At 50.1% G+C, this 25381-nt stretch overlaps 2 protein-coding genes across 2 annotated transcripts in view; both read left to right on the top strand.

Annotated features, from left to right (window-relative positions):
• Positions 1 to 6210, top strand: part of slc24a4a (solute carrier family 24 member 4a) — a gene marked incomplete at both ends in the record, with an annotated part of 23289 nt that extends 17079 nt beyond the window's left edge. Inside the window, 2 exons of the mRNA XM_084438906.1 lie at positions 5840 to 5905; positions 6061 to 6210. Of these exons, the coding sequence (XP_084295032.1) occupies positions 5840 to 5905; positions 6061 to 6210 (216 nt within the window). The remainder of the gene's footprint in view (positions 1 to 5839; positions 5906 to 6060) is intronic.
• A 7788-nt stretch (positions 6211 to 13998) lies between these two features.
• Positions 13999 to 23571, top strand: LOC311309575 (septin-5-like; the record flags this gene model as incomplete). The annotated part of the gene is made up of 11 exons (XM_084438905.1): positions 13999 to 14106; positions 19518 to 19748; positions 19850 to 19946; positions 20107 to 20193; positions 20325 to 20448; positions 20560 to 20694; positions 22072 to 22189; positions 22277 to 22378; positions 22819 to 22915; positions 23316 to 23461; positions 23563 to 23571. 11 exons carry the CDS (start codon positions 13999 to 14001, stop codon positions 23569 to 23571), a joined length of 1254 nt encoding a protein of 417 aa, XP_084295031.1.
• Between the last annotated feature and the right edge of the window lie 1810 nt (positions 23572 to 25381).

Below are 25381 nucleotides of genomic sequence, written 5' to 3'. Positions count from 1 at the left end.
TTGCAGAACGAGGGACAGGTGTGGTGATGATAATTGGGAACCGGTGAGTAGAGCCGCGCCAGCGTCATCGTCGGAGACGAGCGCGCCGTTCTTGTCTTTGCGCACGGGCCGATGTGCTGGGCATGTCGGGATCCGATTCTTCGTCACCGGAGAGGGAGGAGACTGCCGAGTCCGCGGAGCTGGCCGGAGACGGGGAACGCCCGGCAGTGGGGGGAAACTCCGGAGAGCCAGAGCGTTGTATGCCCGTGCTGATGCGACGTGCGGTAGAGCGCGTAGGACGCCCCGAGCGCGCAGCGGACCCAGAGGGGAGAGAGGGAGACGGTTGTGGAGGCGAGGGCATGCGAGCCGTAACAGGACCCCCCCCCCGAGGGGAGCCACCTGGCGACCGACCGGGGGCGTCAGGATGGGCCCGGTAGAAGTCCCGGAGGAGAGACGGGTCCATAATGAGCTGCCTGGAGATCCAGCTGCACTCCTCGGGGCCGTACCCCTCCCAATCCGCCAGGTATTGGAACCCCCGACCCCGGCGGCGCACCTTCAGCAGCCGCCGAACCGTCCACTGGGGATGCCCGTCGACCATCTGGGGAGGCGGAGGAGCTGGGGCAGAAGGCATGAGAGGACTCGAGGAGACAGGTTTGATCTTGGACACATGGAATACAGGGTGTACCCGCATGGAAGCAGGGAGCTTAAGACGTACCGCAGCCGGGTTCAGGACACGGTCGATCTCGAAGGGCCCAACGAAGCGCGGAGCCAGCTTCTTGGAGGGGACCTGGAGCGGAAGATCAGCAGTGGAGAGGTAGACACGTTGACCGGGCCGATACGCCGGAGCAGGAGTGCGGCGGCGGTTGGCACCGCGGCAGGAGCGCTCGTTGGAGCGGAGCAGGGCCCTGCGGACCTCCCTCCAGACACGGCGACAGCGGCTGAGGTGGGCCTGGACGGAGGGGACGGAGGCCTCCGACTCCTGGAGAGAGAACAGCGGGGGCTGGTACCCGAGGGATGACTCGAACGGAGACCTGCCAGTGGCAGCGCTGGTCAGGGCATTGAGGGAGTATTCGACCCAGGGTAGGTCCTTGCTCCAGGAGGTGGGGTGGAGAGCTGACACACAGCGGAGAGCGGACTCCAGGCTCTGGTTGGCCCGTTCGGCCTGGCCGTTGGTCTGCGGGTGGTAGCCAGAGGAGAGGCTGATGGTGGCGCCGATCTCCTTGCAGAAGGCCCTCCAGACCTGGGAGGTGAATTGAGGCCCACGGTCCGAGACAATGTCTCCGGGGAGACCGTGGAGCCGGTAGACATGTTGGACGAGGAGTTCGGCTGTCTCCGCAGAGGACGGGAGCTTGGGGAGCGCCACCAGATGGACCGCCTTGGAGAACCGGTCCACCACGGTGAGGATGACCGTGTTGCCCCTGGAGGGGGGAAGACCGGTGATGAAGTCCAGGGCGATGTGGGACCAGGGACGGCTGGGGACCGGGAGAGGACGCAGGAGGCCAGCCGGGGGCTGGTGGGACGCCTTGCTGCGGGAGCAGACGGGACAGGCGACCACAAACTCCCGGACGTCGGACCTCATGGAGGGCCACCAGAACCGTCGGCTCAGGAAGGAGAAGGTGCGGTGAACCCCGGGATGGCACGCAAACCGGCTGGCATGGCCCCACTGGAGCACCCGGGACCGGACCGAGTCAGGCACGAAGAGCCTGCGAGGAGGAACGTTGGCCGGACTGGGTTGGGCGCGTTGGGCCTGCCTCACCACTGCCTCGATGTTCATCGTGACCACCCCTATGACACGCGAGACCGGCAGGATGGACTCAGGCTCCGCGGGGGGCGCCTCGGGCGCGTGGAGGCGGGACAGCGCGTCGGCCTTGGCGTTGCGGGAGCCGGGCCGGAAGGTGAGGGTGAAATCAAACCTCCCGAGGAACTGGGACCACCGCGCCTGGCGGGAGTTGAGGCGCTTGGCCGCCCGGATGAAGGTCAGGTTCTTATGGTCTGACCAGACGAGGGTGGTGTGTTCGGCGCCCTCAAGCCAGTGGCGCCACTCCTCCAAGGCCCCCACCACCGCCAACAACTCTCTGTTCCCGATGTCGTAATTCACCTCCGCTGGGGAGAACCGGCGGGAGAGGAAGGCACAGGGGTGCAACTTCTGGTCCTCCCCTGACCGCTGGGACAGAACAGCACCGATGCCTGTGTCCGATGCGTCCACCTCGACCACGAACTGCCTGGAGGGGTCAGGATGGAGAAGGACCGGGGCGGTGGTGAAGCACTTCTTGAGCGCGGAGAAGGCAGCGCTGGCAGCCGGTGTCCAAACGAACGGACGCAGGGATGAGGTGAGGTGGGTGAGGGGAGCTGCTACCCGGCTGTAGTCCCGTATAAAACGGCGGTAAAAGTTGGCGAAGCCAAGGAAGCTCTGAAGTTGTCTCCGGGTCGTGGGTTGAGGCCATTCGACCACGGTCTTGATCTTGCGGGGGTCGGGTCGCGTCAGGCCTCCCTCCACAATGAGCCCCAGGAACTCCACTGACGAGGAGTGAAAAGTGCACTTCTCCGCCTTGATATAGAGGCGGTTCTCCCGGAGACGCTGGATGACCATGCGGACATGCTGGACGTGCTCCTCAGCGCTCCTGGAGAATACCAGGATGTCGTCCAGGTAAAGGACCACAAAGACGTCCAGCATGTCCCTGAGCACGTCGTTCATCAGCGCCTGGAAGACGGCGGGGGCGTTGGTGAGGCCGAAGGGCATGACGAGGTACTCGTAGTGGCCACGGGAGGTCTTGAAGGCGGTCTTCCATTCGTCCCCCTCACGGATACGCACCAGGTGATAAGCGTTCCTGAGATCCAACTTGGTGAAGATGGTGGCACCGATGAGGGGCTCGAAGTTGGAGCTCATGAGGGGGAGTGGATATTTATTTTTAACCGTGATGTTATTGAGCAGCCTGTAGTCGATGCACGGCCTCAGATCTCCTCCCTTCTTCTTGACGAAGAAGAACCCCGCTGCCACCTGGGATCGAGATGGTCGGATGAGACCCTCGGCCAAGCACTCGGAGATGTAGGTGTCCATGGCTGCTTTCTCCGGGAGGGAGAGGTTGTAGAGACGACTGGCTGGGAGAGGGGCGCCAGGGTGGAGCTCGATGGCGCAGTCGTAGGGTCGATGAGGGGGGAGTGTGCGGGCGCGCTCCTTACTGAAGGCCTCTCCGAGGTCGTGGTACATCGAAGGGACCGTGGAGAGGTCCGGAGGAGCGGGACGGGGCCGGTCAACCCGAGTGGAGGTCTGAGCAGCTCGGAGGCAGCGGGCGTGGCAGGCGGTGCTCCAGCTGAGGATGTGCCCCGAGCTCCAGCAGACATGAGGGGTATGGAGTTCCAGCCAGGGCCTTCCCAGGATGAACGGAGCGTCGGGAGAGTGGATGACAAAGGGGCGGATGTTCTCCACGTGGTTTCCCGAGGCTGTGAGGGTGAGGGGCAGGGTCCGGTGAGTAATGGGACCCATAGGATGGCCATCCAGAGCGAAGGCCGAGAGGGGCCTCTCCAGAGGGGAGATGGGGAGCGCCGCTTTGTGGGCGAACTGGACGTCCACGAAGCTCTCGTCAGCACCGGAGTCGATGAGAGCAGGGACGGAGAGCGTGTGCCCCTGCCAGGCGAGGGTGACAGTGAACCTGGCGGCACGGGTCCGGGATTGGGGATGGATAAGCCGGCTTACTCGGTACTCCCTGGCGAGTGAGCCTACTCTTTTTGCCGCCCTGGGAGGTGCAGAGGGACAGGAGTCGACGGCGTGCGCTGGGCTAGCGCAGTAAATGCACAGTCCGTTCTGTTCCCGGTGCTCACGCTCTGCAGGGGTCAGTCGGGTCCAACCCAGTTGCATGGGTTCCTCTCCAGCGGTGTTTGGGGGGGCGAGGGAGGCCGGGGCAGGCCGAGAGAGTCCGGCAGAGGGAGGCGGAGACGGTCTGGGTGCGCTGTGATGTTGGTGCGCCCGCTCGCGCCTGCGTTCCCGGTGGCGCTCGTCTATGGCTATGGAGAGGGAGACGAGTTGGCTCAGGGTCGCTGGTCTGTCTCCTCCAGCCAGGCTGTCCTTCATGGCGTCCCCCAGGCCCCGTCGGAAGGCGCTGTACAGGGCAGACTCGTTCCAGGAGCAACGGGCAGCGAGGATGCGGAACTCCGTGGCGTAGTCCGCTACTGAGCTGGAACCCTGGGTGAGGGCGGAGAGAGCAGCGTCCGCGTCCTGTCCGTGGACGTCGTGGTCGAACACAGTCCTGAATTCTGCCACGAAGGCTGTGTAGTCCTGCATGTAGGCAGCTGCGCCTTCGCGACCCGCCATGACCCAGCGGCGAGCCCGTCCCGTGGTTAGGTTAGCGATGTAAGCTATGCGAGCTGACGCAGTCGAGTACATGCTTGGCTGGAGATCAAACACGTACTCACACTGCATGAGGAACTCCCGGCAGAGGGTGAATGTCCCGTCGTAGGGGGCCGGGGAGGCGAGATGGGGCTCCCGGTTTGGTGGAGCGGTGGGGTTCAGGAACGGAGCCAGGCGGGCACTGAGCGCGGTGACCAGGTCGGATACCTGCTGCAGTTGCTCAGCTTGGGTCCGTTGGAGGGCTTGGAGTGGTCCAGGAGGTGCAGGTCTCTCCTCCATGTTGGCTGGGTCCAAACTGGCCAGATCTTACTGTGAGGGTTTGGTTTTGGGACCCAGGCGCAACAGGAAAGGAGGAGGCAAGGAACGGTAAAGCCCGGAGGGGCGATTTAATGAGATCAAAAAGGGGGATGTGGTAGTCGTACAGCCGATGGTCAGGCAGGAGCGTGGTAGTCGTACAGGCGATGGTCAGGCAGGAGCGGGGTTGTCGTACAGGCGATGGTCAGGCAGGAGCGGGGTTGTCGTACAGGCGATGGTCAGGCAGGAGCGGGGTTGTCGTACAGGCGATGTTCAGGCAGGAGCGGGGTTGTCGTACAGGCGATGGTCAGGCAGGAGCGTTGTCGTACAGGCGATGTTCAGGCAGGAGCGGGGTTGTCGTACAGGCGATGGTCAGGCAGGAGCGGGGTCGTACAGGCGGTGGTCAGGCAGGAGCGGGGTAATCGTACAGACGTGGGTCAGGCAGGAACTGGAGAGATGAGGAGGGGAGGCAGGGTGAGTGAGAGTAATCACAAACGGGAACGGGAAAAAACACTACAAAATACGGGTAAGGAGATTGTAGGTTAGGCTATACTTTACCACAAGAGTATTATGGTAAGATCTGGCGATGAGTGGAGTGTAGACCAGGTTTTTGTAGAGGTTGAAGGTGATTGCAGAACGAGGGACAGGTGTGGTGATGATAATTGGGAACCGGTGAGTAGAGCCGCGCCAGCGTCATCGTCGGAGACGAGCGCGCCGTTCTTGTCTTTGCGCACGGGCCGATGTGCTGGGCATGTCGGGATCCGATTCTTCGTCACCGGAGAGGGAGGAGACTGCCGAGTCCGCGGAGCTGGCCGGAGACGGGGAACGCCCGGCAGTGGGGGGAAACTCCGGAGAGCCAGAGCGTTGTATGCCCGTGCTGATGCGACGTGCGGTAGAGCGCGTAGGACGCCCCGAGCGCGCAGCGGACCCAGAGGGGAGAGAGGGAGACGGTTGTGGAGGCGAGGGCATGCGAGCCGTAACAATATTATACTACACTATACTACACCAGTATACTACATACTATACTACACTGTCCTACACTACACCAGTATACTACATACTACACTATACTATACTACACTACAGACTATACTACACTACTGTACATCAGTGGTTTTGAGTATACTGCAAAACAATACATCACGATGCAACTTCATTGGTCCTCCTCTCTATCTGTGTGTGTGTGTGTGTGTGTGTGTGTGTGTGTGTGTGTTTCTCCAGGTGAAGATCAACAGCCGAGGACTGATCTACTCTGTGGTGCTGCTACTGGGTTCGGTGGCTCTCACTGTGAGTTCACACTTTTCCATGTGTGTATATGTGTGTGCGTGTGTGTGTGTGTGTGTGTGTGCGTATGTGTGTGTGTGTGCGTGCATGTGTGTGTTTGTGTGCACGAGAGCGAGTGTGTTTTGGTGTGACTCTTACCTCCCCCTGTCCTCTCCCAGGTGCTTGGTATCCACGTGAACCGGTGGAAGCTGGACCTGAAGCTGGGCGTGTACGTGCTGGTGCTGTACGCAGTCTTCCTCTGCTTCTCCATCCTCATAGAGTACAACGTCTTCACCTTCGTTAACCTCCCCATGTGTCTGGAGCAGTAGGGGGAGGAGCTGGACCAAGGGGAGGGCTTAGATGGGGTGGGGAGCTTCTTCCTCGTTGTTGTTTGGGTTAGTGGGTTCGGTCCTCTCCCCCCCAGGCTGAGGGGCTATCCTTGGGTGCGGAGCTGAGCTGGGGGGAAGAGCTGCACTGGGGGAGGGTGGGGCTACACAGGGGGAGGGGCTGCACTGGGGGAGGGTGTGGCTACACAGGGGGAAGAGCTACACTGGGGGAGGGTGGGGCTACACAGGGGGAGGGGCTGCACTGGGAGAGGGTGTGGCTACACAGGGGGAAGAGCTGCACTGGGGGAGGGTGTGGCTACACAGGGGGAGGGAATGCACTGGGGAAGGGTGGAGCTACACAGGGGGAGGGGCTGGACTGGGGGAGGGTGGAGCTACACAGGGGGAGGGAATGCACTGGGGGAGGGTGGAGCTACACAGGGGCAGGGGCTGCACTGGGGAAGGGTGGAGCTACACAGGGGGAGGGGCTGGACTGGGGGAGGGTGGAGCTACACAGGGGGAGGGGCTGGACTGAGGGAGGGTGGAGCTACACAGGGGGAGGGGCTGGACTGGGGGAGGGTGGAGCTACACAGGGGGAGGGGCTGGGCTGGGGGAGGGTGGAGCTACAAAGGGGAGGGGCTGTAGACCAAGTCACACCGCATCCTAATTGAGGTTACATGTTCCCACATACTTTTTTGTTGTTTTTGTCCAAAACACACAACGGGTCTAGGTTTACGCGTAGGTCTTTAGTGTATGGATCTACAGTATATTTAGGTTGATGTTCCAGTTCAGTTCAGTTGTGTGAGGCAGTGAGGGGAGGTGTTTAACTGCTCTCACCAGTGGGAGGAGACAATTCCTCACTGACTTTCACTGGCAGACTTCACTAGATGCAACCCCCGCCCCCCATACACAGTGACTTTGGGACTGCATGGATGTTGGCAATGTCAACAGGAAGCCCCAAGCCATGCATCAGAGGGTGTTTACCAACAGTGTCTGACTTCCTGTCTGATTTCCTGATTCCCTTTCTGGGTTTAGTGGTCTGTGGAGGGTCCACTTCCTGTGTAGATATGTTACATACTTCCTGTCTGTCTGTGATCACGTCCCACACCAATGCATGCTAGGAGTGCACGCAAACCTCCTAATTATGGCAGCTAACAAGTCACCCCACCCACCTGAACTTTCTCCTCTGACCTTAGAGGACCAGGAACCACAAGGGGTGGGAGTCGGTGTCGATATCCATGTTAACTGTTGTTGGGTGTTGCTGTTGCGTGTTGCTAAGTGCCGTGGCTGTGTCCGTGTTGAAAGGCAGGCTTTGGCGTGTTGATGTGCGTGTTGTAAAAACATGTTACATGTTGCTGACATGTATGCAACCTCTAAAACAGAGGGCCGGTAACCCAGGTGATATGTACTGGAGGAGGACAGCAATGCAGTTGTCAAAGCTACACTTATGTACACTTACGCACATACACACATACTGTACACACACATTCTCTCTCTCTCTCTCTCTTTCTTTCTCTCACACGCACACATGCACTTTTTCTTTCTCTCACATGCATACATTCTCTCACACACACATACAGTACATTCTCTCTCTATCCCTCTCTCTCTCTCTCTCTCTCTCTCACATGCACACACACACACACATACATTCTCTCTCACACATATACAGACACTTCAACATTTTACTGTCATGTTCACATATGGTGACTCACATATGGCACCCGTTTACAATCAACTCTATATAGTGACCTATAGCAGGAACAAACAGGTACTCTCTGCAGATTTCATCTGGTGTCTGGTATTTTATATCCCGCACCTGTAGACTAATGCCGGGCTCAGACTACAGGATATTTAAAATCCTAACCAATTTCGAAATCGGGTTACATCACGCACATAAGGAGAATCTTAACAGACATTCTTCTTGCGCATCTCAAACAAGCACACACAGCAAGATTTTAAAATAACGGCTCAGCACACTACAGGATCTTATCTTGCCCGAGGGAGCAACAAACCACTGGTCTCGCCATCTCCCTTGTAAAGTCGGGACGTAATAATCTTAAATATCAAACATGTTTGATATTATCGGGTCCGCCCCAATGGGTCTTCGAGCCGATCGGGAGGTATAAGATTGGATCTGTAAACCCCTCACATTACAAGATAATCTGGGCCAATCATCGGCCCCGACCAACGTTCCAGACCAGATTTCTCCTCCGATTGTCGGGAGGGGTGAATCGGGGATAAATCGGCCCCAAAATTCCTGTAGTCTGAGACCGGCATAAGAGTCTCTGGTGTTTTCTACCCTACTGACCTGAGGACTAACCCCCAGAACATTCATGGATAAACAGTTCATGGATAAATTGTACAGTATAACCTCATCAGACACATTGCTCTGTGCCGCGACTCACAGTCGTCAGAAACCTCAGTGTTTTATACCTGTTACAGTCCCAATCTCAGCCTCCTAGTGTATTATATTCCCCAGTCTACTGTCTGCAAGACTGTTGCTCTACAGTCTTGTGGAGCAGACCTCCCTCTCTTTGTGCTGCTCCCCTGGCTGTCACCACCAGGACGGTTAAGCAGGTAGTCTGTCTCTGTCTCCCCCTGGTGGCAGGACTGTGTATGACAGTGACAGTGATGGTACACACTGTCACATGCTTATAACCTGTCTAAATCGCTGACTGGCTGGTGATTATAACCTGTGGTTCTCACATGTGGTTATCACATGTTTATGAGACAAACTATCCCTAATGTTGACTGTACTGTATGGCAATGCATGAACAGACCCATTTACACACACACACACACATACTAATGGGTGAATGTGACCCGGCACACTGTGACATATGGTCATCCATCCAAACTACTTGTCTAGGATAGTAGGGTATATATTCTATAAAATTCCAGATTTAAAGACATTGGTGTGTAACCTGAATGTATTGTCTTGCTATCAATGGATGTATCCAACCAATGCATTTTATTGTAAAGCAATAATCATAAAGATATAACATATTAATAATTAATACTGTTTATAAATGCCTCCAGCTTTCTTTGTGTTGTTCACTCCTTCCTGTTCTTGTGTGTGTGTTCGTGTTTATTAGTGCTTGTGATCTGCGGCGAGAGGAAATCACAGATAGCTGATCAGGGTCAGTGGTCCCGTACGCCCACCTGGTATCCTCTTCTCTTCCCATGGAGACCAGGTCCCTCTACGTCCCACCTAGTATTCCGTTTCTGTTCCCATGGAGACCACTTTCCATTTCCCCATGGTGGGAACGTAGTTCTTCTTCAAGAATCGGTCAACTTTGGAGTTGTCTGAACCCAGGCTAGTGGGGACTCTTATCAAGGACTAATTCTGTATGACTACCTACATTTAACATGGTGTCATCCTGAAGCACGTCATGACTGAAACAGAGGGGTAGATGTACCCTATGCTAGAAGTCTAAGTGGTATTTTCTGCATTTAAATAAAATAAATAAATAAACTTGTTTTGGGACCCGAGACATAATATGCAATAATAGGGGACCTTTAACAAAAGTATTCCTTTATTTTCAAAATCACACTTGCATAGTGTAGGCCTACATTTATGTGTAATATCTGTAATTTTATGTAGGCTAGTAATGCAACAACTATTTTTGTTCATAAAGTAAGAAAGGAAAAATGAAAATTATGATTTGTGATAGGCCTAGCCTAATAAAAAAAAAGGACCCATGTTGTGCATTAGAAGAGTTTACATAGCCTGTGCATTGCGAAATTAGTTTCCCAAAAAAACTACAATTATGATGCAGGAATCAGGGTTTTGTCATTTAATATAGGCTAGCGGGTAGGTCATACAAATGTATTAACGAGAGACATGTAAAGACACAAATACCAAAATAGTTTGGAAAACTCACTTGAGTCCGCCACACCGGGGCACAATTCGCTCGTGACCGACGTTCCAACTGCTAACGACATTTCCATTCTAATTTTCAAACATTTCCAGCAGTTGGAAAGTTAGACAAACATCCGGCGAACAAGGTAAACCGCTTATCTAAATCATCTTCACTGATGAAGGTGGTTCTGGTAAAGTGTGATTGACTAATGTTAGCTAACTAACTTTCTTGTGAGTAACATTAAGTTAATAATTGTGCTAGCCAGCTTGCTAGTGCTAACTTACTTCACCAATGAACATTCTGAATCTTAATGCTAGCTATCAAATCCTTATCAATCCAGATAACACTTCTACACAGACGGAAGGAGATCTTCAAGGTAGGTTGTCTAACTATGCTATTTTAGGCTAAAGTTAGTTATCTAGCACTAGCTAATGCTATTTTAGGCAAAACCCAAAGCTACCTGGCTAGTAGCCCTTTCAGTCCTGTTGTCGCATGCTCGCTCATGCCAGACAACAGTCCTTTCACCCTCCATTCACTTCGCCGTCAAAATAAATAGGTGTCGGCCTATTTAGGAGAGGCGCTCATATTTACAAGTATCAGATAAACTAGACCTGGGGCCTCATTTATCATTGAGGTACGCCATATTTTACCCGGTCTTTTTCGCGATTTCAGGCGTACGCCATTTCCCTCCCCCACATTGCGATCTATCAAGCCGAAAGGGCGAAAATTTAGTCGCCTTTCTACGCGCTTTTGTAGGACACCTCTCAAGTTGTCGTACCGATTTAGACGGTTTTCTACACCCTTTTTGAACACGGGGAACTGGCGACGCAGGTGGTGCGTCGGTGAATTACAATGTTTGATGGAGAGAATAAGAGCGAAAGTTTATGAACGCACAATCATGTAGGCTAATAGCCCAATTCAGCACAAACATATATCGCAATGCAAGATTGTGTCCTCTAACCGGCTAATTAATGGTCCGATATGGATTTGTTCCCCAAACTTAACCTATGCGCACACTTAATGCAGGCACTCCATCAAACGGCAATATTTGACCAATTAGATTGTCATTAATATGTGATCATGTGGACCTGTTTGCTGTTTGGTAAGCATATAAATGACAGTCCTCCTGTGCGTAATGCGAGCCTAAATGAATCCGGCGCTACTCGGCCTACTGGCCGAGATAGAACACCAAAGAGGTGACGGCGATGGCGACTGCACCCACATAAGGGCACCATCATTGAATGAATACGTCTATGTGAATCGCAAAAATGTGCACACTATAAATACCCAAATCATATGTGACGCCGACATGCTCATCACAAGTGTAGTGGCACGGTGGCCTGGCTCCATGACTCATTCATCCTGGCGCACAGCAGGGGGCTAGACTGGAGGCAGGCGCTGCGCGTGACGGCTGGCTTGTTGGTGTGTGCATAGCCAAGATACATATTCTTTGTCTTTTTTACTTTAATCTTTATTAGCATTTTCCATCCATACAACGACAATACAATAAAACATAAAAACTTACAATAACAGCTTATGGGTACTTCCATCCATGCAGCTTTTTTCTCTTACTCAAATATGACAATTTTAATATTAGTGGTATCATCACACTTCCTTCTATAATCCATCCATTTTTCCCATCTCCCTTCAAACTTTCCTTCCTGCATCCTCAATGCATAAATAAATCTCATAAATCTCCTCCACAACACCCACCACTGCTCCTTGGTTGGGGGTTCCACCTTATACCAAGCCCTCATTATTGTCTTTTTACTAGCAACCAATAGTACTTTCACTAGGTATCTGTCCCCTCCTTGTACATCATTCTGTTATTTTTGCCAAGATATATATTCAAAGCTGATAAGAATGAGAACCAGTCAAGACCCCACCACAAAATGAGGACCCAAGCCCTCAGCCCCCTCCCCGTCATGAGTTTTACCAGCGGGGCCAAAGGGCCCACACTGAGGTCATGCGCCAGCTATGAAGACACAAACAAGTAAGGTTCACATTTCTACCATTTTATTGTCTGTTGGTGGGTGACTGTGTGAGGTGTGTGAGTGCGTTTGTGAGTGAATGTGTGAGATCCGTGAGTGTGGTAGTGAGTGACTGTGTGAGGTCCGTGAGTGTGGTAGACCTCACAGACTGGTGATTAGAGTTAGATTAGATAGTCTTTGTTCATGAAATGTGTATATTTTCTGACATTAATAAATAAGTCACAATGTCTCCGCTGGTAAGGTTCCTGCCAAAATCCCTGCCGCCGCACCATACATTTGATACAAAAAATAATAGTACAAATTAGGCTATATACTGTATATTAAAGTCTTTAATTAAGTCTTAAACTTTTGAGATATGTCTGCCTAAAGCGCTTTCAAAACCATGATAATGTAGTTTCAGACAAGATCACTTTTGTCAAATTTGAACATTTATTATACAAGCAGCATAATTATACAAGCGGCATAATACATGCATATGAATTTTTGGCGGTGTGCTCTGTCCGGGGGGCCCCCTGCCCACCGGCGTGGAGCGCTCCACGCGCCGCACGTGGAGCGCGTTAGCAGGGGGAGGCAATCTAGGTGTTCCCCCCCTCTGGGCCAAGCACTTGGCCCAGACAGCCAGGGGGAACGGCATCTAGCCCCCTGCCTCAATGACGATCAGAGTGGGCCGCGATCGGGAAGACGCTCGGAGGTAACTCAGCCCACTAAGACCGTCAAAGAGTGCCACAGGAGGACTGCTGTACATTATAGTCCCTGGTCCCCACGGGCCGACGCTTCGTGGGTTCCGCGGGAGATACAGCCTCGCGTCTCTGTGTCCATGGCGCCCGCCACGGATAGCCACAGAGACCAGCTAGCGGCTACTCTGGCATCCACCGGCCGACGCCGGTGGAATACCTGCAAACTACCCCGGACAGAGAGCAATGACGACAACAGACGACATACATACGCAGGAGGAGCAGGGGAGGTGGTGGGGCGAGCATGCAATTACGACAGCAGTAAAGCAAGCGCGAATAATGACATGTTTTGACAGCTTAAATACCTGCGCTCTGGTGAGCCGACCAATGCTATGACAGCTACAGTCAGCTGGTGCTGCGTCATGCGTGACAGATTAACCTCTGCTGACCCCCGGCTGTGACGTACGTGCCTTGGCTGAATTTGCGTCGGAGACTTCATTTCAGACAAGATCACTTTTGTCAAATTTGAACATTTATTATACAAGCAGCATAATTATACAAGCGGCATAATACATGCATATGAATTTTTGGCGGTGTGCTCTGTCCGGGGGGCCCCCTGCCCACCGGCGTGGAGCGCTCCACGCGCCGCACGTGGAGCGCGTTAGCAGGGGGAGGCAATCTAGGTGTTCCCCCCCTCTGGGCCAAGCACTTGGCCCAGACAGCCAGGGGGAACGGCATCTAGCCCCCTGCCTCAATGACGATCAGAGTGGGCCGCGATCGGGAAGACGCTCGGAGGTAACTCAGCCCACTAAGACCGTCAAAGAGTGCCACAGGAGGACTGCTGTACATTATAGTCCCTGGTCCCCACGGGCCGACGCTTCGTGGGTTCCGCGGGAGATACAGCCTCGCGTCTCTGTGTCCATGGCGCCCGCCACGGATAGCCACAGAGACCAGCTAGCGGCTACTCTGGCATCCACCGGCCGACGCCGGTGGAATACCTGCAAACTACCCCCCAAGAACACACCAGCAACTCCGCGGCCCGCATGCGCAGCGGGTTGACGGAGAGCGCTCTGACTGATGTCAGACAACATTTGATAGTGCACCAGCCACATGATCACCTGAAAACGCAGTATCCCCCCAACCCCAAAGTCACAGTCCACTCATAGCCCTCTGGGCATCCAGAATGTCCTGGACTCCAGGCCGTAGGTAGCTTCATAAGCGGATGAGGACCATCGGCCCATGGACTTCAGGGTATACACCGGGGTGATGGCGGCGGCGGTGGTTGCCGCACCTATACGGAGGGAGTGTGCGGTGCACTGGACCGGTGGGAGCCCGCACGCCTGGCAGAGGGCGCGGAGTCTGGCGGCAAACCAGGCACCGGTCATGGCTTTGCCTCTCTTATGAAGAGGGGCTCCTCCTCACCGGCCTGGGGTCTGCTCGTCAGGAAGGAGCTCATGGAGGACAGAGGACAAAACAAGGTGTTATTGCCTGATAACAAACGGTCATGCCGGCACCAGCTCTGTCCGCCTTGAATGCTTCAGTGCAGGACGAAACAGAGCGCGTGCAACGTGACATCTGCCCGAGTGAGGTCGTGCGCGGGGTTGAATGACAATGTGCGTGTAGAATATTCACCGACCTTAAGGAACCCATAGAAAGCTGTGAGAATGACTGTGTCTAACATTAAATACGAGTGACCACCAAAACACCCCTGCCTCAACCGTGCGATAACCGTTGAACGAGCAAAGGAGTGAAGGGAAGACGTACATCCATGCCTTGGGGATGCTCTCCGTGATGCCATTAAGGAGGAGCTGGACGGATCGGTTCCCCAGCAGAGAAACGGTGGAGGGGTCCAGGCATCGCATGTGGAATGAACACCTGCAACATACTCTTAACCGACTGAGGCCGCAGCCGCCTAGACACGACACAATGAACTATGAATGCTTATAGTATTGAATATCCACAGCATGACGTTTACATTGAATATGGAGCAGAGCGTAGTGGACTCCGGGCCCCAGGTAGCGTCCGTATGCCGATGAAGGGGTCCAGGCAGCGCATGCGAATTTGTACGCCTGCTACTACACGTTCGACCGATCGAAGCCGCAGCCGTCAGGATCCAACACGATGGACAAAAAATGCTGAGAACCGAAACGCTAGCGGGCACGAGGTTCATCAATGAGGAGCAGAACGCAGCGAAAAGAGACCATGCGGTCGCATTGGTCAATGCGGCCCGGGCCAGACCAGCTCTCAAGCATCGGGCAGCGGATACCGTAGGGCACGAGGCATCGCTTGGTCCAGAACCATCCGCTGAAGAGGCAGACCAGGCTGCACAGGGCCGCCCGCAGCCGGGCACAGTCTGCAGAACTCTGCAATCAAAAAGGGAAGCGAGTCTGCGATTCGATCGTTGAGCCGGGGACGAGAATGCGTGGAAAATAATGTCCCCCTGCCCGGACAGCCATGCGACAGCACACGAATTATTGACGAACGGAATGCACGAACGAACATAGTTGATTAAAACACGGTGCACCGTTATGCAGAAGAGAAGCGTTTCCTAGACCACTGAGGGGCCCCGCAAAATATTAGCGACGATAGAGAAACTGCACATCGCGCATAACACCCCATCCATCGTCCAGTCGATAAACCGATCATGACATGCACGCAGCATTATAATCAGGTGATTAGTCTTTGAAATAACGCAGAGGGCTAAATGCGAAGAGCAATGCAGGATCCCAACGCAGCGTAAAATGACACATCCGACATCGAGCGTGACCAGCGCAGCATACATCCCTTTAACATTAGAAATAAAAGCCCGTAAACCCTGCCCCCAAACAACGCGGAGGAGCAGGCGACGAACGGAAATGGTGGAAGAATAAGCACCGCGTTAAACCGAACAGCCAGGATAGTCGCGCACACCCAGCAGATTGCAGCATAATGCTAGAAACAATTGACGACAACGCACAGGTTACAGTACGATGCCCTAAGAACCATGCAGTAGCCCGATGCTACTGACCCGAACTAATTATAAAGCCAATAACGCAATAATTGGTAAGGCATCATCGCCGTCGTTGTCCCCGAACGAGGTTTGGACATGCCGAAGCAATCGGCCAACAGGCCTACCAGACAGGCGAGACAGCCTTAAATACCATAATATCTATCGTCCTATCTCATACTTACAGTCATCAATAACCCCACATCATACACGGTTTGCATCTCCGGAAGCAATACCGATGCGATCACGAACGTCAAGAGCTAGCATTAGATCATGAGCCAGCAACAGAATCATGAGCCAGGATTAGCAATCTAACATAACGAACCATGAGCCAGAATTAGCAAACTAACATAATGAACCATGAGCTAGTAGTAGCAATCGAACATAATGAATCACGAGCGAGTATTAGCAATACAACATAACGATGCCCCGACGTGCAATACGGGAACCTTGACGAACGCCAGCTAGTTAGCAACGAGCAGTATAGCCTGTCATGCGGCCAGCGAATCCACGAACGAGCCGCGAGGGGAGGACTCATGGTGCGTTCGTTTGTGGCCGGAGGTGGCAAGTCGCAAGTGGCAAAATACCCACCTCCGACCTGTGTGCATCGAGCTCCATAATATTACATACAGTCACCGAGTTATATCTATATAACATTATATCACAGCCACCTAGTTATATCTAGTGCATCGAGCAACTGGGGGCTGAGAAACATATCCGAATGTGCGACGAGGAAGGCGAGTTCATGCGGTGGTGTATTGTAGTATTCCTAGTAGCAAGGCGCAATTAGCCACCTCCCATTTATAAACGAACGCACCACGAGATGAACCAAATACATAGAGAATACGCACAGCACGTCCACGCCCGAACTGCAAACATTTCAATGGTGAATGCACCCGGCGCACATCGACAGTGAGTAATGCGGCAGACGAGCATGGACAACCTCCGACATAGCGGCACATGAATGAAACCAGTGACCGGCGCGTAGCAATGCCTAAACGGACTTCCAACGCAAGCCAAGCGAGCACGAACCATACGCAAGTATGGCACCACGGAGCTACAGGGAGACGGGCCCCCCGGCCTCGGAAGCCGGCGCTCCACGACGCCACTAAACGGACACCCAACCACGGACCGGAGACGACTCGGCAGAGGGGAACGCGGAAGCAGCGAGGACACCGCGGGCGGCAGGTAGCAAACGCACCAAATCACAATACGACACGGAACGCGAGCAAGACGCGGAGCAGCGAGCAATAGCAGTAAGGCGAGCATGCAATTACGACAGCAGTAAAGCAAGCGCGAATAATGACATGTTTTGACAGCTTAAATACCTGCGCTCTGGTGAGCTGACCAATGCTATGACAGCTACAGTCAGCTGGTGCTGCGTCATGCGTGACAGATTAACCTCTGCTGACCCCCGGCTGTGACGTACGTGCCTTGGCTGAATTTGCGTCGGAGACTTCATACCTGCATTTTTATTTTCAACAATAGCTTGGGCCGCGCGCTCCGTGAATGCTGCTTTCTGTGGTCAACTGAAAAGACTGCGTGAAGGGTGGTTTTCTTCAGCGAGCCTATTACAAAATAATGTAGCAGCAAGCATTGTCAAGGAGATGGTCCACACCACAAGCGCGAGTAGGTTACAACATGCGAATCAGGTAACGTATAGCTACCTCAACGTCTTTTTGGCTGACTGAACCGAAAGTTTAACAACGCTAGCTTGCGTTGATGGTCCTCCAGCCACCTAAAAAGTGCCAGTCAAAGCAACAGCAAATGCAACGAAATATCAGTTAAGCATAGCCTAATCTAGCCTATTTTTTATGTAAGGTATGTAAAAACGGCAGTGATTGTGGTAGGAGAAGACAGGACCAGCACAGAGTTGAGGGACAGGTGAGAGAGGAGAGGATAGAGGTTGTTAAGAGGAGAGCAGGAGAAGTAAGGACACAGGAGAAAGTGAAGATGAGAGATTAGAAAGACAGTCTGATGATTTAGACGGAATGAGTATGCAGTTAAGCATCAATGGGCATCAAACATTAATTTTTATTAAATAAAACATTATATTATTCTCACCCCATAACTAAAAATTAAAGTAAGCATATTTTATGTAAACATGCTGTTTCAGTATACTTTTCAGAATACTGTAGGCCTACGTTTCACAATGTTGTTATTTTCGTTCTTTAAAAGTCACCAGAATACAGGAAACTAACTCTCAGAAACGTTTTTTTTTCTGGACCAGAAAGTCCAGACTCCCGCATTGGTATAGAAATTGGTACTCAAAAACGTTCTTCAGGGTTGGCAGGTGTGAAAGTATAGCCTAATATATAATGGGCAATTACTGAGACACCTATACTGTAGGTATAATTTCAAAACAGAGTATTTCAAATGTTCAATTACTGCACATAAATCCAATAACTGACATAGCACCACCAGGTAACCACATTTTTATATAGCTTCTATAACATCCAGTGACAAACACAAATGACAAATCACAATGCTCATATTTATTCAGATGCTTTGAATTATATTAACTATAACTGGATCCACTCAGGAATCTGGGAGTGGGACCGAGAACAGGAAGAGAAAATAAAACACAGAGTTGCATACACAGAGAAACATAACAGTAAGCTCAAGTATAGTATATCAATGGGACTTGTAATTGGTCACTTAATTGGTCACCCAGTTTCTACAATCAGTTTGACAGAGTTAATTCATCGGCAAAACAGACTGTACAAAAAACGTTTTGTTCCCATGGGATCTCTCCCGTCCGTCTGAAAAAAGGGAGCAGAGAGGAGAGGAAGAAAGGTCATGGCTAAAGTTAAAAATCAAACAGGCTCGTGCTCAACCGGGAATTGAGCCCATGATCTTCCGCATGGGAGTCAGGCGCTTTATCCACTACAATACAGAGGAACTTGAAAGTATGCGATGTCATAGTGTTTTTGTTCCTATGGAATCACTCCCGTACTTCCAAAAAAGGGGAAAGGAGAGTGAAAAGAGGGAGGGAGAGGGATGGAAAGGCCAAAAGTAAACATAGAAATAGACCCACAGGCTAGCAGAGGGTGTGGATATTGTTTCCCAAAATCTTCCCCACCAGGGTTTGAACCCCTGACCTTCCCCATGGGAGTCAGACGCTTTATCCACTGCTTTATCCACTACACTACCGAGGAACTTGAAGTGTGCGATGTCATAGTGTGTTTATTTTGGTGTGGTGGGACCACTGCCTCTTGTGGTGGCAACATGGAAATGCAGGTCAACAACGGGACGGAGGGAAGGAGGGAGGGAGGGAGTGACAACCCGACAAATGCTATCTTTGGTCCACTGGCTTACAGCCATGCACAAAAACAAAACAATTGATCTAAAGAACAAAGCCAATCACAATCAGGTGACACATCCCTATTTTTCATGCCTCTTATACATCTTGTGTGACGGATGTATTCAGTTGAAATCAATGATATTGGACAGAGTCCGTGGAAGTCTCCCATGATGAAATCCATGCACAACTGTATTCTGATCTAGCTAACAGTCGCCCCCTGTTGGTTTTTATAATTGTCTTCTTTAGTAGCCACATGTCCCCCCCCCCTCTCTCTCTCTCTCTCTCGGTCCATGTTCATCTGTATGCTCCTGGATGTATGGAACTGCTACTTCAACTCCGCGTCACTAGCCTGAGATGACGAGGTAACGCTAGGAACAGAATTCCCTCAAAGCCACTGTACTGTATGTTAAGAACATTGTTTCATGTTGTTTAGTTATCCTAAACATTGATACAATACTCTATTGTATAATCTGTATCTCCCTGTCCCCTGTCTAGTTCTCCAGTCTGTCAATGGAAGACATGGGGCTGGACAGCTTCTTTAGGGAACTCACTGAGGACTACTTAAGCCGGGCAGGAGATTGGGCTGCGGACTCGGTCAACTTCCGCTTTTCCTCCCCTATTCCCCGCTACATGATGGCACCCTCCAGCTACGCCCAAGAGCCCCTGACCCTCCCCGCTCGACCAAAAAGCCCTTGGGGCCGCTCCGACCCATATGAGGCCAGTGAGGTGATATATAGCCAATATGTTTTAGCAATTGGTATGTAGCCTGGTAGCATGTCTGTCTAGTTTCCCCCACTCTACTTGTTATATCTTGTTGATTTCTGCAGGACCAGGGCCAGGAGTATGTGGGCTTCGCCACTCTGCCCAACCAGATACTCAGGAAATCAGTGAAAAAGGGCTTTGAGTTCACTCTGATGGTTGTAGGTGAGGACAGCTGCAGGGCTCTCAGATGCGATAGGTAGCTTATTCCATACCTGAAGGTTGGTTTGGTGATATGTTTGCGGCGTCATCGCTCTTTTCTCTGCCTCCTCTCTCCCTTTGCCTCTCCACACTTCCTTCCTTTTGTCTTTGTCTTGCCCTGTAGGGGAGTCTGGTCTGGGTAAATCCACTGTGGTCAACAGTCTGTTCCTAACAGACCTCTACAAGGACAGGAAGTTGCACGATAGCTCAGGTAGAACTGCTTAGTAAACTAAGAACAAACTAAGTATCTAATGATACCCTAATTAAAACTCCATTCTTGAGACTCTCCCTCCAACATGGTTTTCTAACTAATATGTTACCTATAATGTTAATTTTGCTCAGAGGCGATTGCTCAGACTGTATCTATCACTAAGAACACTGTAAGCATTGAGGAGAAAGGGGTGAAGCTCAGAGTCACCATTGTGGACACACCAGGGTTTGGAGAAGCCATCAACAACACAGAGAGGTATGACCGGAACACAAGGCCACATACATACTATCTGATACTACCTTCTTGAGATCTCCGTCAGACCTCTTAGAGCTAATGTGTATTTGTGGGTGGGTGTGTGTGCTGTAGCTGGAGAGAGGTGTCTGACTACATTGACCGTCAGTTTGAGCAGTACCGCAAAGCTTTGATCAGTCTCAACCGCAAGAACCTCCAGGATAACAGAGTTCACTGCTGTCTCTACTTCATCTCCTCCTTTGGCCACGGGTATGAAAGCTCAAAATCACACTACGCACACACTGACATGATCTGATCTACTAAAGGTTTGCATGTATTAAAACGTGTGCAAAGGCCTTAATACCCGTAAATTGCGAGGTGATCTATGAATTGTGTGCATGGAGGATTGCATCCTTCAAGGGCGCAAATTTGCACGCTCTATCCAATTAGTACCTTTGGCCGAAATTAATATATAATAAGGGGCATGCCTACCCTAGCATGCAAAATATGGGAGGAGAAAATGCAAATACATAATTGTAGCACACGCTCAGTGACTTATCAGCCCTGAAAGCAGTTTCAGTGATTGTATTTGTGTGTGCTATTTAGTACCTTTGAAGGGCAGGTACTAATTCCTTCATTGTGATGTGCTCTCTTCTCCAAGTTGCGAGATGGCAACAAAGTCTACTATGCTATTTTTGTATTTATTCATTTTAAGGTAATTATTTTCCCACACCGGAGATCTGGATTATTTCCAGTGTGTCGTGCGGTTCTATAACGCTACCGCCGAGCTAAGGTCTCATGCAAGAGGGAATAATTTTATTATTTTTATGTTTGCGCTGCAGTAGGCTTAGCTATTATTTTGTTTTGCAAAGCTTTTTGTTCATCAGCCAGGCTTCACATAGACAACGGTTGTCTATGTGAAAACAGTTGTTTAACTTGTATAGGCTGTCAAATAGGCCAATATGCTATGCTTTATTCCCCAGGTGTGGGTCGGGATAAATGAATGGGTGTGTGTAAGTCGAGGGAGGGGGGAATCCAGTCTCACCATAGGCCAATGTTCTCCTGATAAGTGTTTCGTTTTAGGTTCGGTTAACATTTAATCAGTTAATCTTGCCCATCCTTAAACAGAACCAAAGCATAATTTCAGTTCATACTGTATCTCATGTTCCTTTTTAGGTGATAGCGCATATCCCCTACAGCCCTTCCTCATGATTCCAGTTCTGTACCCAAATACTCCTCGGGAGCGCAGATATAATACGGCCCATGTCCGCACAAGGAACATTATTTAGTGCACCTTTGGCGTGTTGCAAAACGAAATAGTCTACTGCTTTTGCGTTTTCGCTCCTCTTCCATGGTGCAATTGTGGGATACAACATGCAAAACCCCTCATTTAAGTAGGGCTGTCTTCACATTTTTGCACCTTTCACATTCATGCAATTATCCTTGATAGATCACCTGCAAAATGCATTCCAACTAAACATGCAATCTGAAGGACTGCCAACGCAATTTATCACTCTTTATTTGGGATCTTAGTAGATCAGCCCATTAGTCTCCAACTGAACTCGTATTACGGCATCATTCGTTAAGCCTTATTTCTCTAGCCATTTTAGGTGATACTATGACAGAGAACTGTGCTCCTTTACCCAGTTTGAAGCCTTTGGATGTGGAGTGTATGAGAGCTCTCCAGGATAAGGTCAACATTATTCCTGTGCTGGCCAAAGCAGACAGCCTTAGTCAGACTGAACTCAAGAAGATGAAGGCCAGGGTGAGACTTTATTACTGTACCGACTTAAATTGCTTTGCATTTATGTATTAAGTTGAATGATTTGTGTTACCTCTCTCTCTGCTGTAGATTCTGAGTGAGATAGATAGGTACAGAATTAAGATCTATCAGTTCCCCGACTGCGGCTCAGATGAAGAGGAGGACTTCAGGAGACGGGACTTGGAGCTGAAGGTGAGACCGAGCAGCCTCAAATAAATGAAGGGAGAAAAAGCTGTCAACAATCTGTGAATCTTTGACTCATCAGAATTGGCAAAGTCTGCTTTTAGTCATTTTGCATTCTTTCTATGGAACAATTTTCACAGATCTACCACATTGGACACATTGGTGCCACTAGGGCAATTGAAAGGGCTGATCAGGGACCTTTTCTGACGAGTATAAATTTAGCAACTTTGGACATGTACTTTGTATTTATTTATATTGTGTGTTTTGTACACAGGGCTCCCTTGCAAAAGATATGTCTCAAAAGGACTCCTTTTTTAAATAAAAGTTAAATTAAATAATAGAAAAGTGTGTTCCATATAAGCCAGTCACAGCTGACAGACTGAACTAGATCTACATGAGGCACATTTGGTCTGCTTGCAGTCATCCGTACTGCTCTCTTTCTCTCTCAGAGGAGCATCCCGTTTGCTGTTATAGGCAGTCAGACTGTGGTGGAATGTAACGGCAGGAGATTCAGGGCCCGTCTCTACCCCTGGGGTGTGGTCGAAGGTGCAGAGACATGCACACACACACACACAAATTAAAGTTGTCTACAGACATTTAAAGGATAAGTTCACTATTTTGGACTTAAGGACTTATTCTCAGTATGTCTTACATGAACCTGACACATATAATAGGGACTATAATTTCCCTGACCGCCTCAGTATTGAGCTACCTACAGTGATTCTGCAGGTGCACACTTGGCTACAATGGAAGTCAATGGGGCCAGTGCGACGTTGCTTTTCAAGACTAGCTAGCTCAATACAGAGGCAAGCAGGGAAATTAAAGTCTCTACGTGTCAGGTTCATGTAAGAGAGACTGAGAATAAGTCCAAAATAGTGAACTTATATATTTTATTATCGCGATTAGACCTTATGGTCTGTGCTGATGGTATGTGTTGTATTTGCAGTTGAGAATCCAGCCCACAGTGACTTTGTGCATCTGAGGAATATGTTGGTGAGAACACACATGCAAGACCTGAAGGACATGACCCAGGATACTCACTATGAAAACTACACGGCCCAGTTGCTGTGCAATAGCAAATGCACTCAGACAGTAAGGACCTACACAATTAGGCACAGTAATATAAATTAATGAAATTGTTATCATAATTCATGTAAGTAGGCTAATGTGTCTATTGTTTCCCTTATTTTTAGGAAGTCTAATCCAAGATTTGGTTGGAAAGTATGAGTATGTCACAGTTCAAATAAAATCTGATTCTGCAATACAATCATTTGAAATACATGCCTCCATTTTGACATTGCTGTATTCGCTGCTATTTATTTTTGTAAAACCGTGATTGTGTCTCCAAACGACTTGACACCAAGCCTCCAGGATCAGCTTGGCGCATTGAAGCCACCATGGGCTTTCAGGCCAAGCTCGGTATTGCAAGTCACGTGACGGCATGCGGCCCAAGACCCTTATTTCCCATGGTTTGTGGATTATGATAGATGGGGCTAGAAAAGGAAAACAAAATTTTTCTGGGTATCATTCAGCATCAGAGACCAATCTAATCAATATAAACTTTTAATTAAATTGTTTTTTTTTGTTTTTGAAGCCACCAATACTTGTATCGAGCCCATTTGAAACATGTGCTGTGAACGAGCCTCGGGGACACTGGGCACGCGTTCATGAGTCCTGCGAACTCGGCGGAAAACACGTCACCATAGGAAGACCTGCCCTACTCTGCCTCTGATTGGATAGTTTTAAGGAAGTCATTATGTAATGACGTCGGCTAACATTTGCTATGCTTTTAGCAATGAAGCTGCTATGATCATGCTAATCATAGATATGAACGTATGTCTATGATGCAAATGATCATGACATGTGGTTACTTTAGGACATCGTTGGAAAAGATCTAGAGGGTAAGTGGGTCAATGTTGAATAACTTAGCTAACATTATCTAATGTTACATTTCTTTATATTAACGTCAACTATATTGATAGGCTAGGTAGCTATGCTAACGGTAGATAATGCTAACGGCTTATTTTGGGGAAAGGTGGGGGTCAGAGCCAATATTAGTTTAACATCCATGAGGCTGTTTGTATAACATTTAATGATTATTAAATTGCATTTATGTATAAATATTTGTAATTATAATTCAATATGATTTATAATATGCTTTTATTATGTTTTGATTATGTCACTCTTTAGAAGTGCAGGTTTATGTCATTTTCAACAGTGCGTAATGTCACATTTCACATTGGCCATATTTGCAGTACTATGAACCGTTTATAAAGCATTACAAATACAGTTATAGAGGCTTTATGGCGATGTAATGAAGCCTTTATAAACAGCACTAACTTAATAAGTTTAGGAAAAGTTCACTTAGAGCTTATTAATTTTGTAACAAACTGGTCACAGTGAGCCAGCTGTGTAAAATATTCCCGGGTGATTGCACTGCAAAACATTGAATTGAGGGAACTACATTAATAAGTAGCCTACATTATTATGATGCATGGCAAACATGATAATTATCATCATCATCATCCATATAATTTGATGGTGCTCCTACTGTAATGATTAGACATTAAAAAAGTTATGTTTCAGCCCTGGGTAGGCCTACTGACTAGTTTCAATGGCGCACGTCTCGTGCCCAAACCTACTGTACAGTGGGGACCCCTGGAATGGGGGGTTTTCCCTGCGGGGGCAATTCACGCACCAGCTGCAGTACCGCTTGCGAAAAGGGGAAAGGATGGCATGGATGGAACCAAGTTTGATCATTTGATCATTAGCTACAGTTCGGATATAATAAAATTCAACTAATTAGATTACCAATTAGGAATCCTTGTTCTCCGTCTGAATGTAATTGAATTATTACGAGCGTATCTATCTCTCCAATTTAACGTCGGGAAGACGTGATGTGTGTCAACCCACCTGGAACGAGGAATGAGGGCGAGTAGGCTACCTCATGGTACAATTGGTAGCCAACCTGCATGGAGTAAGATTCGTAGTATGTCTACTATTCTAGACAGT

This window comes from Borostomias antarcticus (assembly GCF_949987555.1).
Source record: "Borostomias antarcticus genome assembly, chromosome: 5".
In the NCBI taxonomy this organism is placed as follows: domain Eukaryota; kingdom Metazoa; phylum Chordata; class Actinopteri; order Stomiiformes; family Stomiidae; genus Borostomias; species Borostomias antarcticus.
Note: the sequence above shows the minus strand (reverse complement) of the source record. Positions and strands in the feature narration are given on the sequence as shown.